General features: G+C 46.6%; 1 protein-coding gene across 1 annotated transcript in view; it reads left to right on the forward strand.

Moving 5' to 3' along the window:
• The first annotated feature begins 1,852 nt into the window (after positions 1 to 1,852).
• LOC132832380 (major histocompatibility complex class I-related gene protein-like) overlaps positions 1,853 to 19,446 on the forward strand; it is a 28,213-nt gene continuing 10,619 nt past the window's right edge. Inside the window, exons 1-4 of the mRNA XM_060850330.1 lie at positions 1,853 to 2,141; positions 6,383 to 6,643; positions 15,930 to 16,205; positions 17,301 to 17,558. Of these exons, the coding sequence (XP_060706313.1) occupies positions 2,075 to 2,141; positions 6,383 to 6,643; positions 15,930 to 16,205; positions 17,301 to 17,558 (862 nt within the window). The 5' untranslated portion in view covers positions 1,853 to 2,074. The remainder of the gene's footprint in view (positions 2,142 to 6,382; positions 6,644 to 15,929; positions 16,206 to 17,300; positions 17,559 to 19,446) is intronic.

The raw sequence follows: 19,446 nt of genomic DNA on the forward strand, positions 1-19,446 counted from the left end.
ACCCTCATAAAACTGAAGTAGTATTTAGACATGCACTTGCAATGGTATGGCATACACAGCTATAGGCCAAGTGTTGGAAAATGGGATTAGCTAGGTGGTTGTTTTTGACTAGCACAGACTCAATGGGCGAAAGGGCCTTTTTCTGTGTGGCAGAGCTCATCACTCTATAACCACTGGGTTTGGTGTGGATGAGTCTCTCAGTCACGATGGCAATGAATCTGTATGGGGAACATTATGGACAGAGATGTTCTTGCCTTGAAAACAATTAGCAGTGACATCATAACAATGACAGTTTAACATGCTGCTCTATAGGGTGAGATGTGTTGCATTGCAACAAGAATAGCCATTGAATGTCTCACACTTTAACTCGAAGAGTTCTCCTTTAGTCAGGCTGCATTAGATAGTCAAAGATTGTAAGATTTTGTATTTCATAGATATACTTTACTCACAGAAATATATATACATACAGTCACTGATGCACTTCTGTTCTGTACTGTAGCATATGAAGAAAACAAACATTTGAGCTGACTCTAAGCAACAAACAATCCAAGGGCATTTCTGACCTAAGACAATATTCACATATATTCGAGGCACAGGAAGGGCCCAGTACTTGAACAGATCTCCATTTAACTTCGGCTGAAAGATCCCAAACAGTGGTCTTTCCCCACTGCACCTCGGCAGCAGCTCCCCAAGCTTCAGTGCATCCCTCAGCATGTAGTCCTGGACCTTAGGATGTGCCAGTCTGCAACACTCGGTCAGGGTTAACTGCTTGTTCTGGGAGACCAATAGGTTTTGGGCAGACCAAAGAGGCGTCTTTCACTGAGTTGATGAACCCGTGCATCCTGCGGAAATGATGTGGAGTACAGAGTCCCACATCACAAAGCTCCTCAGGATGAACCTCTACAAAAAATCCCACCACATCTCTCTCTCTGCACTTTCTTTACAAAGGCATATTCCAAAAGGAGATTAGTGACAGTCTCTACATTCCTGCAAACGCTTCGAGAGCTGTGTGTAGTGTTTGAGTGCTGCATAAGCATTGGATTAATTTTCACTTTTCCACATTGTCAGGACAGGTATCATTCCACGTAAGAGTGCCGTGCATTAAACTTCCAGGTCAGGCAGACATAGAAGCAGCCCTGTGCTAGGTGCACCATAGCAGGCTTTGCTTTAGCTCAGTGGTGAGCACTGCTGCCTCACAGTGCCAGGGACCCTGGTTTGATTCCAGCCTTGGGTGACTGTTGGTGTGGATTTCCTCTCACAATCGAAAGATGCGCAGTTTGGTGAATTGGCCATGCTAAATTGTGAATAGTGTTCAAGAATGTGTAGATTAGGTACATTAGTCAAGGGTAAATATAGAGAAATACAGTAGGTGAATGAATTTGGGTGGGTTATTCTTGGGAGGGTTGGTGGAGACTTGTGGGGCCGAAGGGCCTGTTTCCACAATGTAGGGATTCTGTAACATAACATGAATTCTGCAACATTAGCCATGTGCATTGTGGTTTCCAGGTACTTGTGGCGTTTTATGGAATAGTCTTTAAAAAGGCCATTTGGTCCATCGGACCCATGCTGTCATCAAACATCTCTCACTTTCCAGCACTTGGCTGTACCCTAATACGCTGAGGCATTTCAAATGCTCCTTTGAGAATTCCCCGGAGAAATGTGTTTCTTCAGTGCATTTTGGCCTCACAAAGCTGAAGGATTTATCACGTTCTCTTCCGAGCAGGCACTGAGTTTTCTTTCAGCAGCTACCGTCAGTTATTGTTGTGACTGCAGCATGTCCGAAAGGCTGAACTCAACTCACTTCGTTGTGTTTCCGCTGAGCTCAGCTGATTTCCGTAATGTCTCACAAGCGTCTAAGTTCCTGGAGGCAAACCTTGAATAGCCGAGTTCTGCCAGAGCTTGGTGACTCATGGATTGTTTGAATTGGAATTGGTCTGGCCGTGGATTTGCCTCCAATCAGTAAGAGGCTACTCGAGTGAGTAGGAACAGAGTTTCATGGTGGTACGGGTTAGAGCATTCCTGGATTGTGGGCGACTGTTCTGCGGAAAGGATCGCCCAAAATTCCTCTCCCACCATGAGTGGAGACGGAGGAATGGCGGGATTGGTACTCCTGGTGCTTCTGTGTGGGGAAGTCGCTGCAAGTGAGTATTCGCAGCTGAGAGGGGCAGTTTCAGGTTGGGGTTATGTTAACACAAAGGGAAACCAATAGCCCGAGGTATGAGGGGGACAGTACCAGGCTGGCGATTATATTAACGTAGAGGAAAACCAATAGTGCCAGACTGGGAGTTGTGTTACAACATCACAGTGGGAAACTAATAGAGTGAGGTGTGAGGGGGAAGTGCCAGACTGGGAGTTATGTTAGCACAGTGGGAAACCAATAGAGTGAGGTGTGAGGGGGGCAGTACCAGGCTGGGGGTTATGCTGGAACACTTCAGTGGGAAACCAATAGAGTGAATTGTAAGGGGGGGGGGGGGGTGCAGTACCAGATGGACATTGGAGTTACAAGATTGAGAAGGGTGTAGGAGAACGGGATGGGGAGGGTAGGGTGCCCGAAACGTCGACTCTCCTGTTCCTTGGGATTCGGCCTGACCTGTTGTGTTTTTTCCAGTTCCGCATTTTTTTCAATTCTGACTCTCCAGCATCTGCAGTCCTCACTATCTCCTCGGTTGTGAGGTGGTTAGGCCATGGGTAGCATGCCTCCACCATTAAATTAAGTCATGTCTGATAATTTCCCATCTTCAGATCCCATCGATGTTCCAACAAAAATCCAATTCATTTTTGAAAAACACTTGAAATGAGAACTCCCCCAACCTCCCCCAACCCAGCCCCCACCACTGCCTCGACGTTGCCAACTTTTTGAGTTCGGGATTTCCACTATTGCTCAATGTGAGGAGAAACCTGCTGACTTCACTTCTGAATGGCCTGTTATTTTATATTGATGTCAAATTGTTTTGTGTTGATTCTGTCAATGACTTGTAACCCTTTAAACGCTTATTAAAATACAAAGTGGAAGGATTGGAAACAGGAGTAGGCCATCCGGCCTTTTGAGACTGCTCCAACATTCAACATGATCATAGCTGAACATCCAACTCTGTACCCTGTTCCCGTTATTGTCCCCACACCCTTCACAATCAATTAGCTGTGAATGTTCTGCACTCAAGGAATGAGAAGCTTAAATATAAACAAAAAGATGCTGGAGAAACTCAACAGGTCTGCGGAGAGAGATTAATATTTTGATTCCAATGTGGCACGTCTTCAGAACTGTCAGCATTCCTGGTTTTAACCATTCATTGTGAGAATATGTTTCCACAAACACCACTGGTTCATTTAACAATCACCTTGAACTGAAATCTGCAATTTCTAAACTATTCACCAAAGGAACTGGGTTCCTCCCCCTCTTATCTTGGCACTGTGTGATATTGAACACTGCTATCAAATCTCCTTGAAGTCTTTTCTTCTCCAAAGGAAACAGCCCAATCTGTGCACATCGTTGTCATTCCTCAACCCTGGAATAATTTTAGTTTATCTTTTCAGTAAGCTCTCAAAGAGTTTCCTGCATTCCCTACATAGGTGCACCCAGAATTGAAAACAATACTCTAGTTCAGCATGTAATGGTTCAGCATGAATTCACTATTCCTTCCTTCGGATGTATGCACCTCTGGGAAGGCTAGCTTTTATTTCCCAACCCAAATTCCCTACTGGCTTGCCAGGTCATCTCGAGGGGAGTTAAGAATCATACACTCGCTACCATGTGGAAGCAGGTGATTCGGCCCATCCAGATTGACCCCCACCCATTGTGTCTCTGTAACCCAGCATTTCCCATCCCCTATTCCACCTGACCTGCAAATGTTTGGATAAAGGGAGAAAGCCAGATGATCCGGAGGAAATGCACACAGATACAAAGGGAGAACATGCAAACACCACACAGGTAGTCTCCCGAGGAGGGAATCAAACCCAGATCCCTGGCACTGTGAGGCAGCGGTGCTAACCACTAAACTGTCCTGCTGCACAATCCTGTGGGACTGGAGTCACATGTATTCTTGATCTTGCAGATTTCCTCCACTCTGGGATGGGAGTATGAATGAATGTGAAGTTACTTGCTTTGGAAGAAAAATTGTTTTTTAAAAAGCGGCATATTTCTTCGCTGATGAGGTGCCAGGAAGTGTGGGTGTCTGATGAGATCTGAATGCTCTTGCCTTTGAGTTAATAAAAGCATGCAGCATGGAGTCTTCAGGCAATTTTATTTACTCCGTCGGGTCCGGACCTGGGTCCAAGATTTTAATGCCCTCAATTTTCGTTATGACTTCTGCAGCATCTTGTCTGAAGCATGGCTGGTCTGATTTGGCCTGGAATTCCTTTAGCTGGCTTTGGCGGCTGTTTCCATCAATATCGGTTTGAATCTTGTTTGGTAGCTTCAGTCAGTCTGTGACTCCATGAGGCATCCTATTTGGCATGGTGGTGGGTTCGGCCTAGGGAGACAGGGTGTTGGGTCCTCAACACCATGGGGCATGAAATAGACTAAGTAGATTTTGTCTTGAAATCTCTTTTTGTGATTTCTTTTTTCCCCTCTGTTATATTATCATGGGAGGACTGTTATTCTGATTTTTTTTACCTTTTATTTTTCTATTTTTTTCCTATGATTTTGTACTTTTCAAGGTCTGTAATGCTGGACCTTTTTAGTTTTTTTTATTTTCGAATTCTTTTCAGAAGAAATTTCACTCAAGGTTGTACTGACGCTAGTGCTGTAAGTGGTGACTTGTAAACTTTTCACTGTACTCACATGAGTACATGTTACAATCAATCTAATTCTAATGTGGTATTGAGTATGTTGGATTGGAAGTCAGGCAGAATAGATTAGATGTCACTTTGCATCAGCAGTTTCATTTGGAAAATTTTAGCCCCACTGGTATTCATCAAAGCAGGGCTTCCTCAAAGGTGCAGTGGCTTGCAAAGTATCAATGGGGGAGTTATGAAGTCTAGATTAGGGTGGTGCTGGAAAAGCACAGCAGTTTAGGCAGCATTCGAGGAGCAGTAATGAGTTATGAAGTCTGACTGGTCAGCTACATTGGCCCAAACTAGGCCAGATGTCAATTACAAAGTACAGCGATGAAAACATTCCTTCGTTACTCGTGCAAACATTGAAAAAATTAAAAATAAAGCATTGTGCTTTGAAGATTTCCATCACTGGGAAATGCCAGGAATGTGAAACTTGTTTTTAGTGATTCTTCGAATCGTGCATGTTATCCTTGATTTAGACTTCATCACTTTCTCCAACTTTACCTCTTGACTTCCTATTTTCTATAGTGCTGTCCATCTCTGCAAGCACTCTCGGAGACCTGGTATTCCTTGGTAATAGAGACCATTTGGCCCATCGAGTCTGCACCAACCCTTTGAAGAGCATCACACCCAATTCCTGTAACACATACATTTACCATGGCTGACCCACCTAACCTTGATAACTACTGCGCAATCTAGTTGCTGACTCCCTTTTTAGAATTTTTTTCCCCAATAATTTTGCTAAGAAAAATATGACAGCTACATCCTCACTAAGGTTTTCTGTTACTTATTTGCTATTAGCTGCTCTTGATACCTTTTTAGCTTCCCAAGCTAAAAGGTAATGTTTGCCTTCCTTTTGCATGAACCTCCTGTACTCGAGAGCTCATCACAATGACTTGCAAAGGAAGCGCAATAGTGCCTAGAACCTGGGCTTGGTTCCAGCTTTGGGTGCCTGTGTTTTTGGAGTTTGCGCATTCTCCGCATGTCTTCATGGGTTTCCTGCCACAATCCAGAGATGTGCAGGTTTGGTAGATTGGCCATGCTAAATCGCCCAGTAGTGTCCAGAGTACGCAGGCTAGGTGGAATAGCTATGGTAATTGAGGAGTTATGGAGATAGGGTGGGAAGAGTGGGGTGCTTTTCAGAAGATCAGCGCAGAGTTGATGGGCTGAATGCCCTCTTTCTGCACTGTCGGGATTTGATGGCTCTCTTTTTGAGGTCTGTTTGCACCATTTGTGGTGTATTAGCTTGTTACCACTCCCAAAACTCAGTAAGGATTTTTAAAGATTTTGTACCTGCTCTTCTTTTAAAAAAACGACAGTCTCTGCATGGTTTCCTCAGTTAATCACATATTTGCAACGCCAACAGTTCTTTCTTGTTTATGTGTCGCAGTCTTCCACAATTGGTGTCCCAAAGTTTGTGAGAGAGATTGAGTGGATTGTAGGGGCACAGGAGAGTACTCAGTCGGACACAGAATGGGATCTGAAAGCAGGGAGTAAGATTCAGGAGGACCATGGTAGCAGGGTTGAGAGGGAGAGCAGGGATAGATTGAATGTCTCATTTTATGTTGGATTGTAAATGTGGTGGCCATTCCTCTCTCTGTTTCAGATTCTCACTCACTTCAGTACCTGGCCACTGTTCAGACTGCGACCCACCACCTTCCAGGCTTTGTGATCATCGGCTATGTGGATGATGTCCAGTTTTTCAACTACGACAGCACTCGGAAGACATTGATCGCCCAGGGGCAGTGGATGGTGGAAAGTAAGAAGCCCCCATTCTGGGAGCGAAGTGAAATTATGGCACAGCAGAAGGAGAAACATTTCGAACATTACATTCAAATGCTAGCGGCACGGACCAACCAGTCGGGTGGTGAGCTCATACACCTCAGTTGTTAACATCTTTTGAGAGAAGCTGGGAGTAGAAAGGGATCTGGATAAGGTCATGGGAAGGAAGGGGTTCCATCTCCTTAGAGCAGGGTCTAGCAAACAAAGTGTACATTAGACCTCAAAATATATTTGAAAAAAATGTTGTGCCCACCTGTCCTGATGTTCCAAGGTTCAGGGGAACACAGATTTCAGGGTTTGACCAAAAAATGCAGGAAAACCCAGGAAGGGAACCATGAGAGGATATTAAAGTGGAAAACCAGGGTATTCTGAGACTGTTTGAAGAGATAGATAGCACTAGTGTAGAGAATAGAACTTTAAGACATGAAGGTTGAAGTAAGGGAGAAAATAATGAACTCTAAATCAAGGATATGAAAGATGTGGAGTACAGTAAATTAGACTTCAGAGCAACAGGCACACATTGACTTGTGGAAGTATGATGCTGTGACAATAGCAGACACCTGGCTGAAGGGAATGTGTGTTAACTACCTCTGGGTATAAGGTGTTTGGTAAAGATAGGAAAGGAGGAAACAGAAGAGAAATGGCATTATTGGTCATGAAGAGCATTGCATTGGTGGAATAAGGGCAATTGCATAAATAGGGTTGTGGACAGGACTCTGAACTAAATGGGGCATGAGGAGGGTTCAGTTATAGGGGAAATTAGAAAACCCGAATTAAAGGAGGAGGTAAGCGTGCAGAACTCAGGGGAAGTTATTAAAATCTCCAGTATACACAGAAATACAGCAGTGTATATGGAAAGGGTTAGCAATGAAACTTCAAGCACACTGGACAAACGAATGACTGTGAGAAAAGGGACCGTTAATACTGGACTTAAGCTGTTATGTCTGAATGCATGCAGGATGAGATATAAAGTAAATAAGCTTGGTGTGCAGATCGAAATTGGCAGGTATGATGTGGACATCATGGATGCTGCAAATGTGTTGCTGGTCAAAGCACAGCAGGTTAGGCAGCATCTCAGGAATAGAGAATTCGACGTTTCGAGCATAAGCCCTTCATCAGGAATAAGAGAGAGAGAGCCAAGCAGGCTGAGATAAAAGGTAGGGAGGAGGGACTAGGGGGAGGGGCGATGGAGGTGGGATAGGTGGAAGGAGGTCAAGGTGAGGGTGATAGGCCGGAGTGGGGTGGGGGCGGAGAGGTCAGGAAGAGGATTGCAGGTTGGGAGGGCGGTGCTGAGTTGAGGGAACCGACTGAGACAAGGTGGGGGGAGGGGAAATGAGGAAGCTGGAGAAATCTGAATTCATACCTTGTGGTTGGAGGGTTCCCAGGCGGAAGATGAGGCGCTCCTCCTCCAGCCGTCGTGTAGTTGTGTTCTGCCGGTGGAGGAGTCCAAGGACCTGCATGTCCTCGGTGGAGTGGGAGGGGGAGTTAAAGTGTTGAGCCACGGGGTGATTGGGTTGGTTGGTTCGGGCGGCCCAGAGGTGTTCTCTGAAGCGTTCCGCAAGTAAGCGGCCTGTCTCACCAATATAGAGGAGGCCACATCGGGTGCAGCGGATGCAATAGATGATGTGTGTGGAGGTACAGGTGAACTTGTGGCGGATATGGAAGGATCCCTTGGGGCCTTGGAGGGAAGTGAGTGTGGAGGTGTGGGCGCAAGTTTTACATTTCCTGCGGTTGCAGGGGAAGGTGCCGGGGGTGGAGGTTGGGTTGGTGGGGGGTGTGGATCTGACAAGGGAGTCACGAAGGGAGTGGTCCTTGCGGAACGCTGATAGGGGAGGGGAGGGAAATATATCCTTGGTGGTGGGGTCCGTTTGGAGGTGGCAGAAATGGCGGCGGATAATACGTTGTATGCGGAGGTTGGTGGGGTGGTAGGTGAGAACCAGTGGGGTTCTGTCTTGGTGGCAGTTAGAGGAGCGGGACTCAAGGGCGGAGGAGCGGGAAGTGGAGGAGATGCGGTGGAGGGCATCGTCGATCACGTCTGGGGGGAATCTGCGGTCCTTGAAGAAGGAGGCCATCTGGGCTGTGCGGTGTTGGAATTGGTCCTCCTGGGAGCAGATGCGGCGGAGACGAAGGAATTGGGAATATGGGATGGCGTTTTTACAGCGGGCAGGGTGGGAGGAGGTGTAGTCCAGGTAGCTGTGGGAGTCAGTCGGTTTATAATAGATGTCTGTGTTGAGTCGGTCGCCCGAGATAGAAATGGAAAGGTCTAGGAAGGGGAGGGAGGAGTCTGAGACAGTCCAGGTGAATTTCAGGTCGGGATGGAAGGTGTTAGTAAAGTTGATGAACTGTTCAACCTCCTCGTGGGAGCACGAGGCAGCGCCGATACAGTCATCGATGTAGCGGAGGAAAAGGTGGGGGGTGGTGCCAGTGTAGTTGCGGAAGATGGACTGTTCCACATATCCTACGAAGAGGCAGGCATAGCTGGGGCCCATGCGGGTGCCCATGGCAACTCCTTTAGTTTGGAGGAAGTGGGAGGATTGAAAAGAGAAGTTATTCAGGGTGAGGACCAGTTCAGTCAGTCGAAGGAGGGTGTCAGTGGAAGGGTACTGGTTGGTGCGGCGGGAAAGGAAGAAGCGGAGGGCTTTGAGTCCTTCGTGATGGGGGATGGAGGTGTACAGGGACTGGATGTCCATAGTGAAAATAAGGCGTTGGGGACCGGGGAAGCGAAAATCCTGGAGGAGGTGGAGGGCGTGGGTGGTGTCCCGAACGTAGGTGGGGAGTTCTTGGACTAAAGGGGACAGGACCGTGTCGAGGTATTGGGAGATGAGTTCGGTGGGGCAGGAGCAGGCTGAGACAATGGGTCGGCCGGGGCAGGCAGGTTTGTGGATTTTGGGCAGGAGGTAGAAACGGGCGGTGCGGGGTTGTGGGACTATGAGGTTGGAGGCGGTGGATGGGAGATCCCCTGAGGTGATGAGGTCCTGGATGGTCTGGGAGATGATAGTTTGGTGGTGGGAGGTGGGGTCGTGGTCAAGGGGGCGATAAGAGGAGGCGTCCGTGAGCTGGCGTTTGGCTTCAGCGGTGTACAGGTCAGTGCGCCAAACTACTACCGCGCCTCCCTTGTCTGCGGGTTTGATGGTGAGGTTGGGATTGGAGCGGAGGGAGTGGAGGGCTGCACGTTCTGAGGGTGAGAGGTTGGAGTGGGTGAGAGGGGTGGACAGGTTGAGTCGGTTGATGTCACGGCGGCAGTTGGCTATAAAGAGGTCGAGGGCGGGTAGGAGGCCAGCACGGGGTGTCCAGGTGGATGGGGTGTGTTGGAGGCGGGAGAAGGGGTCGTCAGAGGGTGGGCGGGAGTCTTGGTTGTGAAAGTAGGCACAGAGGCGAAGGCGGTGGAAGAATTGTTCAATATCTCGCCGCGTGTTGAACTCATTAATCCGAGGGCGTAGGGGAACGAAGGTGAGGCCCCTGCTGAGGACTGATCTTTCATCCTCAGAGAGGGGGAGATCTGGAGGGATGGTGAAAATCCGGCAAGGCTGGGAGCTAGGACCTGGTGTGGGACTGGAGCTGGAGCTGGAGCTGGGGGCGGGGTTAGGGGCGGGGACAGAGATCGAAGTAGGGGCGGAGTTAGACGTGGTGACGTTGCTCGACGTGGGGGTGGGGTCATGCGTCGTGACGGAAATAAGCGTGGGGGCGGGGTTACGTGAAGCGACGGGAGATGGCGTGGGGGCGGGGTTATGGGCGGGGTTATGCGTAGTGACGAAAGACGGCGTGGGGGCGGGAAAACCTGAGGATTTGTGCTCCTGCAGGTTAGTGATGTCAGTGGGGGCGGAAGTGGCTGCGTCGACGGCAACCGGAGGGGCGGAAATGGTTGCGGCGACGGAGGAGTGGTGGTCATTCCCGGTGGCCGCGTGGGTCGCGGGTCCGTCGGCGATCGTGGAAGCGGTTGTGTGTGTGGTGGTCACCGGGGCAGTTGTTGGGGCGGCGATCGCAGGGGCTCCGAGGTCGGTGGGGGCGGAAGTGACGTCACGGTCGGCGGCGGCCTGGTTACAAGGGGATTAGGATTGGGAGCTGAATATTCAAGGATTGAAAAGGTAGGTAGTTGGGCAGAGGTGGTGGGTTGCCTTATTAGTAAAAACTAAATTAAATCAATAGTAAGAAATGAAGTAGGGGCAGATGGCATAGAATCTGTGTGTGTAGAATTGAAGAATTGCAAAGGTAAAAAAATCAAACCATAGTTGGAGTTACATACAGGCTGCAAAAGTAGTCAGGAGCTAGGGCACAAGATGCACCAGGAGATTGAAAAGATGTGTAGGAAGGGAAAGTTACATCGATCATGGGGGATTTCAATATGCAGATGGACTGGGAAAATCAGGCTGGAGGTAGATTGCAAGAAAGGGAATTTGCGGAATGTTGACTAGATGAATTTTTGGAGCAGTTTCTGGTGGAACCCACTAGGGAACAGGCAATATTGGATTTATTGTTGTGCAATTGATAGGGGAGCTTAAAGTGAAGTAACCAAAAAGAGGCAGTGATCATAACATGATTGAATTTACTCTGTAATTTGAGAGGCAGAAGATACAATCAGAGGTAACGGTATTAGAGCTAAATAAAGGCATCTACAGAGGCATGAGGCATGAGGAAGGAGCTGTGTAGAATTGACTGTAAGAGGAGTCTAGCAGGCAAAACAGAGGAACAGCGATGGCAGGATTTTCTGGGACTGATTCAGGAGACACAGCAGATTTTGATCCCAGGAAAAAGAATCATGGTACAGGGAGGTTAAGGCAACCATGGCTGACTGGGGAAGTCAGAGGTAGTGTAAAAGCAGAAGAAAGAGCATATAATGTGGCGAAAGGAAGTGGGAAACTAGAGGATTAGGAACCTAACAAAGACCCACAGTGGGCAACAAAAAAAGCAATAAGGAGGGAGAAGATTAAATATGAGGGTAAGCTAGCCAGTAATATAAAGAAAGACTGGTAGAGTTTCTTTAGACATATTAAGGGCAAAAGAGTATCAAAAATGGACATTTGGCCTCTGGAAAATGACACTAGAGATAGTAGTGGTGAACAAGGAAATGGCTGAGGAACTGAATAATTACTTAATGTCAGTCTTCACGGTGGAAGACATGAGTAATGCCCCTATCATTCAAGTGCGTGAGGGGGCAGAGCTAAGTGTGGTGACCATCACCAAGGAGAAGGTGCTCGAGAAACTGAATGGCCTAAAGGTGAATAAATCACCTGGACCAGATGGATTACACCGCAGAGGTACAAAGGAGATAGCGAAGGGATAGTGGATTCATTAGTGGTGAACTTTCAGGAATCGCTAGAATCAGGAAGGGTACCAGAGAACTGTTTAAAATGGAGCAAGGCAAAAGATGAAAAATTTCAGACCGATTAGCCTAACCTTGATTGGGGATAAGATCCTGGAATCGATTGTGAAGGATGAGATTTCGGAATACTTGGAGGTTTACAGTAAAATAGATAATGTCAGAATGGTTTCATCAAGGGGATGTCATGTCTGACAAATCTGCTGGAACCCATTGACAAGGTCATGAGCAGATTAGACAAAGAGGTGCCAATGGATGTTATCTATCTGGACATCAAGAAGACCTTTGACAAGTTGCTGCACAGGAGGCTACTGAGTAAGATAAGGGCCCATGGTGTCAGAGGCAAGGTGCTAGCATGGATAGAAGCTTGGCTACTGGCAGAAAGCAGAGAGTGGGAATAAAAGGATCTTTTCAGGATAGCAGCCAGTGACAAGTAGTGTTCCACAAGTGTCATTGTTGGGACCACAACTTTTCCCTTTATACATTCACAATCCAGACAAAGGAACTGAGGGCATCCTGGCTAAATTTGCAGATGATACAAAGATAGGTAGAGGGATAGGTAGCATTGAGGAGGCAGGGAAGCTGCAGAAGGATTTGGACAGGTTAAGAGAGTGGCAAAGAAGTAACAGATGGAGTACAATGTGGGAAAATGTGAGATCATGCACTTTGAGTAAGAAAAATAGAGGTATGGGCTATTTTCTAAATGGACGGAAAGTTCAGAAGAATGAAGTGCAAAGAGACTTGGGAGTTCTAGTCCTGGATTCTCTCAAGGTAAACTTGCAGATTGAGTCAGTTGTTCAGAAAGCCAATGCAATGATGGCATTTATTTTGAGGGGACTTGAATACAAAAGCAAGGGTGTACTTCTGAGGCTCTATGAGGCTCTGGTCAGATCACACTTGGAGTATTGTGTGCAGTTTTGGGCCCCATATCTCAGAAAGGATGTACTGGCCCTGGAGCACGTTCAGAGGAGATTCACAAGAATGGTCTCAGGAATGAACAGCTTAACATATGAGGAACATTTGAGGACTTTGCCTTTAAAATTGATAGAATTTAGAAGGAGGAGAGGGGATCTAATTCAAATATACAAAATACTGAATGGCCTAGGCAGAGTAAATGTTGGGAAGGTATTTCCACTGGTCAGAGAGACTAGGACCTGAGGGCACAGCTTAGAGTAAAGGAAAGACCTTCTAGAATGGAGATAAGGAGAAACATCTTCAGCCAGAGAGTGGTAAATTTATGGAATTCGTTGCCACAGAAGGCTGTGGAACCTAGGTCATTGAGTGTTTTTGAGACTGAGTTAAGTAGGTTCTCGAGTATCAGGAGGATCAATAGTTATGGGGAGAAAGTGAGAAAATGGGGTTGAGAAACTTATCAGCCGTGATTGAATGGTGGAGCAGACTTGATGGGCTGAATGGCTTACTTTCTGCTCCTATGTCTTATGGTCACAAGGGACATCCCAGAAGGTTCAAACATAGTATCAATCTGACCTGATTTAAGAAATAAAAAGAGTGCAATTAGTTTGCACATCTATTGGTCACTAGTGAGTGTGTTACGCCATGGGGTAAACCCCTCTGATAATTTAAATCTGACGCACAGAGAAGTTCACCTCATGCCATAATGTGTTAAATTTTGAGAGGCAAAGAACAATCCCAGCTGACACTACTTAACGTAAAAGTAACAAGTTTATTCTTTACGTCCAACAGAGAACATTAAAACAACAGCTATTTACAACTCCTTTCTCTTACCCCCCCCACTGGACAATATTGGTCAGATAAATTTCCTTTTAAATTTATGGCAAAATTAATTTCAAACCCAGGTATATATTCAGATGTCGAACTTTCTCTGTAGATTTCTTTCAGTTGACCGTAGTGTTCTGCTGCAAAAAAATTCTTATAGACAGGTACCTTTTGGAGAGTTATTCAGCTGGCATTCTGTTTGTTGGTGCTTGGTGCTATTCTCCCCTTAACTGTTCAAATTGTCCAGTTTTATACCACAAAGCATTGAATCATTTCATTGGTTTGATGCCATCCCAAACAGTAAAATTCAAATTCGATTGGATTTTGGTATCTGTGGAATAATGTAAACTTTGAATTTGTTTTTGTACCATGGCAACACAGTGCCAGCTATTTGTGTCAACCAAATGTTAAGCATTTAAATCTTTCAGCCCAATCTGTGCCTCTCTAAGTCCGTGCCAGCTTCCAGTGTCTCTTAAAGGTACAGTACTCACCTACACCTTCATGACAAGTGGGAAGGATGGAGTGTGACAAATCTGGAGGGAAATTACAGAGAGAGTTGATATTATACAATGATTATAATTGGGGCTGGGGGCAGAGTGGAGGTGGAAAAGCATATTAGAAAGTCAAAGGGAGATTATGCGGAAAGACTGGTGGTCAACATGAAATAGTGTCTCAGATTCTTGTGTGGGCATGTCAGTATTAACAGATTAGTAAAACTAGGACTTTTTAGGGACCAAAACATTTTACACATGAAGGCGGGAGACATGGCTGGCATGCTAAGTGAACATTTTGCACATGTCTTTATCAAATAGGTGCTTACGGCCTAGGCAGGAGGCTCTGGGTGATCAGGGTGAAGTGTTCATTAGAGTATCACTAGTTAAAGTTGGCACTATGACCGGATAAGATCTATCCATGGATAGTGAAGGACAGTGGAATTTTGCAGAGGCACTGGGCATGATCTTTCAGTCTTCCCTTGATTCTGGGAGAAGCCCAGAAATTGGAAAATTGTAGATTTTACACTCTTGTTCAAAAAAGCCTGGAAGGTTATGGCCTACAGTCACAGGCAAATCAGTTTAACCTCTGCATTGCAGATATTATTCAGATTAGAATTCATAGTCAGATGAATAAACATGGCTTGTTTAGGGAAAGCCAGTGAGGATTTGTAAAGGGGAAATTAAATTCGGCTAAATTGCTGGAGTTTCTTTGAAGAGGTAAGTGGAGATTGTGTGTTTTTTTTTAAGTTGAGGAGAAGAATGCACGGGGAAGGGTGAAGTCCTTGAAACAGCCTTGACAGGAATGGTGTGGAGTTGCCAATTTACGAACAGTCTATTCTGGAAATTGTAGACCTTTCCAATATACGTGATTAAAGCTTTCACACTCCTTTAAATTAATTCAATGGTTTGCTTCCATTCTGTTAAATTCATCAACATGGTTCAGGAGTTTATTGACAACTTCATTGGGAAGTCTCATTCGTTAAATATGGCATATTTTAAAGACATTCATGCTTTTAAAGAGCGTTTCAAATAGCAAAGTCTAAATGTCTGAGTGTACTAACAATAAAATATCAGTGCACAGAAATAACAGTAATTAAGAAAGCAAACAGAATGTTGCTGTTTATTTTAAGGGGAGCAGAAGGCAAAGACTGGGAGGGTATGCATCAGTTATCCAGGCCATGATGACTCTACATCTGGAGCACTGTATATGGTATTGGTTTCCTCATTAATGTAACAGTGTAAATGCATTGGAGACAGTTCAGAGAAGGTTCACCTGACCAATACCAGAAAGGATGGTTGCCTTAAGAGGAAATGTTAAGGACAGGCTCGGCTTGTGATTGCTGGAGTTCAGAAGGGTTAGAAGCAACTTGATTGAACCATAAATGTTCCTGAGGGGTCTGCCAGGGTGGGTGTGAAGAGCAAGTTTTCTCTTGTTTGACGACCTAGATCCAGATTCACTGTCGAAATAAAGGAGATCATCTGTTTAAGACCAGGAAAAGGACATGTATCTTTCCTTTGTGAATCTTTTGAACTCTCTTTCTAGCAGGTAGCCTTTTTAAAAGAGTAAAAGGGTGATGAGGAATGAATATCAGAAATGGAAGGTATTGGGAAGTCATTAGTTCAGCTGAATGGAATGGCGGGATAGTTTCAAAGACCTAATTCTGTCCCAGTTCTATAAGTTTAAGTACTCCTTTAGAAAGCACCCAGGGTTTGATGCTACTGCCTGCTTCCCAGTGTTGAATGATCTGATGTGAGGTGCAGGCTAATGGGTGGGCTCACTCAGTCTAATGGTTTCTGATTCCCTGAGTCTATCTCACTGACAGGGATCCACTGGTTCCAACTAATGACCGGCTGTCAACTGAGGGAGGATGGCACCACAGATGGATTCTCACGGTTCGGCTGGGATGGGCAAGATTACATGAAATTTGACAAGGTTCACCAGGACTGGGTCACCACAGTACGATGGGGAGAAAAGACAAAGAAATGGTGGGAGGAAATCAGGGCCTGGAATAATCAGCAGTGGACATATTACCTGGAGAAGGAGTGTGTACACTGGCTGAACACCTACTTGGACTACGGACAGCAGATGCTGAGTGTCAGTAAGTGATGAGTCAGGGAGAGTGAAAGTCTGTAAGTGTGGGTGGGAGTACAAGTCTGCAGTGAGATGGGAATGAGAGTTGGAGGGTGGTGGGAAAGTGTGAGGTTGTCAGTGTGGGGATGGTGAGGGGGGAGCGAGAGCTGGTAAGTGAATAGGGGAGTTCGGGCTGCGAGGAGAAGTTGTGGAGTGAGATGTGAGTGAGTAGGTGAGTGGAGAGGAGCAAGAGTTGTGTGTGAGGGAGAAGAGAGTTGGTGAGTGAAGGGCTGGAGACAGAGGTAGTGGGTGAGTGGAGTGAGAGACTCGGGGCATGAGTAGGGAGTGAGAATCGGAGAGTGAGAGTCGGTTAGTGAGGGGGGAGTGAGTCAGTGAGTGGGGAGGGTGAGTGAGAGTCGATGAGTAAGAGTTGGTGAGTGGGGGAAGTGAATGGGGAGGGCGAGTGAGAGTCAGTGGGGGAGGCAGGATGAGAGTCGGTTAGTGAGGGGGAGAGTGAGAGTCGGTGAGTGAGGGGATAATGCTTGTTGGTGGGGGAGTGAGAGTTAGTGAGTGAGGACAGAATGAGAGTAGCTGAGTGAGAGGGGAGTGAGGGGGAGTGAAAGTTGGTGGGGAGGACTGAGTCGGTGAGTAGGGGGAGTGATTGTTGGTGGGGGAAGGTGAGTGAGAGTCATTGACTGGGGGGAAGTGAGTTGGTGAGTGGGGAGAGTGAGAGTCGCTGGGGGGGAGTGAGTGAAGGGGTGAATGAGAGTCAGTGAGTGAGGGAAAAGTGCATTGGTGAGTGGGGGGAGTGAGTCAGTGAGGGGGGGGAATGATTGTTGGTGGGCGAGGGTGAGTAAGAGTTGTTGAGTGGGGGGATTGAGAATTGTTATTTGAGGGGGGTGTGATATTCAGTGAGTGGAGGGGAATGAGAGGGTGAGTTGTGGCTGAGTTGATGAGTGAAGGACAGTGAGTGAGGGGTGAATTGAGAGTTGGTGAGTGTCAGGTGAAGTGAGAGTGACAGTGAAGGAGCGAGGGGAGTAGAGTGAGTGAGTGGCTGTCTCTCTCTCTCTCTCTCTCTCTCTCTCTCTGTTCATGCAGTAACTCCTCTTCCTCTCTGTCTCAGGTCCCCCCATGGTGTCCTTTACCCGACAGGGTGATTCCAACCGGCTGTCTTGTCTCGTCACTGGGTTTTACCCACAAGCCATTGAGGTGAATCTGTGGAGGGACAGAGTCTTGATCGATGAGACCCTGTCCACAGGGATCTTACCCAATCACGATTGGACCTACCAGATCCGGAAATGGACAGAGTTTGACCCAAAGGATCAGGCTGAGTATTCCTGTCGGGTGGAGCACAACGGGCTGGAGGAGAAGTTGATTTATGGTAAGACTGATTCTCACTGTTAGAGAGGAAACAGGCTCAAACCAGAATCATAGGAGGGAATGTCAATGGTGAGTTTAGGACAGGCTAGGGGCCAGGATGGAGAGTGAGAAATAAATATTCACTTTCAGTATGTCAAAGATGTACCACTTATTGACAGGAGTGATTTAGACTGTGTGTGACAGTGTGTCAGGAACCAACGTACCTTGGAGTATTGTGAATAGACTCTAAACTGTTTGATGAGGTAGAAAGAAAGATTGATATCTTCCTTCAAGCACAGAGTTTACTGCATTGCTCAGTCCTGCCTCTATTAGACCATACCTGTTTTCACGGTTGCTCTGTTAATAGATGGTCAAAACAAATTAACATGAACCATTAGGTTCTCTTCACATGAACAATGTGATTCTCCATACCCAGGTTCTCTTCTTCGAGGTAACTCTTTTGTTGCCAGTTTTCTAAACCGAATTGAAACGAAATAATGGGCCAGGATTTCTGGAGAATGCCATTCCACTCCCGTCATCTTTCACAGAACAAAGAGCTGACTGTTTCTGAGAGGAGATAGTGATCTGAAGGAGATGTGTTCCTTTAGAAATACAGAACCATACTACCATTCTGACCTGAGCCAGAGAACCGAAGGCAAGCCATGCTCCTGTTTTCACAGTGGTCAGTATTCTGAGACCCAAAATGGTGCCCAAAAAACCAGACAGTATAGTAGCTGCTGCAAAAAGTTACATTTGTAAGTAACCGTGAGGCTGGTGTGCCAGGTGGGGAGGGGAAGTATGATGTCAAGTTAAGTAGGGTGGCAGTTTGGAAGATAGGGTGCCAGGGGATTATGTGCCATCTGGCTAGGATGGCAAGTGGATCAGGCATTCAGGCATTAGGGGACCGTGTAACTGATGGAGTGGTGTGGATTCTGTAGAGTCATGAGTTAAACAGCACAGAAACAGACCCTTCGGTCCAACTCACCCATGCTGACCAGATATCCTAAACTGGTTTGTTCCCATTTGCCATCATTTAGGCAATACCTCGCTGAACTCTTCCTAATCATGTCCCCATCCAGATGCCTTTCAAATGTTGTTAATGTATTTGCTTCCACCATTTCCTCTGGCAGCTTGTTCAGTATGTGCACTAACCTCTGAGTGAAAAAGTTGCCCCTCAGGTTCCTTCTAAATCTTTCCTGTCTCCCCTTAAACTGATGCCCTCACCTTCTGGATTCCTGTACCCTGGGGAAAAGGACCTTGGCTATTCACGCTATCCATGCCTCTCATGATTATGGAAACCTCGACAAAATCACTTTTCAGCCACCGATGCTCCAGGAAAAATAACCCCAACCTATTCAGCCTCTCCCTATAGCTCAAACCCTCCAACCCTGGCAACACCTTGTAAATCTTTTCTTTGCCCTTTCAAGTTTAACATCTTTTCTATACCAGGGAGACCAGACTCGTTCCCCTCAGCCCCTCCACTCACCGAATCTCACATATTTTGCCCATCAGGTGGGGGTGGAGTGGTGTCACATCTAGAGGGATGCCGGGGTCAGTGGGAATTTGCATTCACGGGATGGGAAGTTGGGTCCAGGGTGGGGACAGGATGTTGGGGTTGGACATATCGAGACAGGGGATTGGCAGGAGATGTAGGATTCAGCATACGGATGTGGGAAGCTGCACCTAGAGTGGAATAATGGTAGGGTGGGATCGTGGGTGGAGAGGAGAGTTCGATATGAAGGCAAGATTGCAGGAGGAGATGTAGATTTTGGTCAGAATTTGAGATTTTAAAAGGGCTGTAGGGCGGTGTATTCGAGGTTGTCTGAGGTACATTGCGGGAGTCAACATAATAGTTATCTAGGGTTAGACTGGGCCTTGAATCATGGAATCCCTAGAATGCAGAAGCAGGC

Source organism: Hemiscyllium ocellatum, chromosome 35, assembly GCF_020745735.1.
Source record: "Hemiscyllium ocellatum isolate sHemOce1 chromosome 35, sHemOce1.pat.X.cur, whole genome shotgun sequence".
NCBI lineage: Eukaryota > Metazoa > Chordata > Chondrichthyes > Orectolobiformes > Hemiscylliidae > Hemiscyllium > Hemiscyllium ocellatum.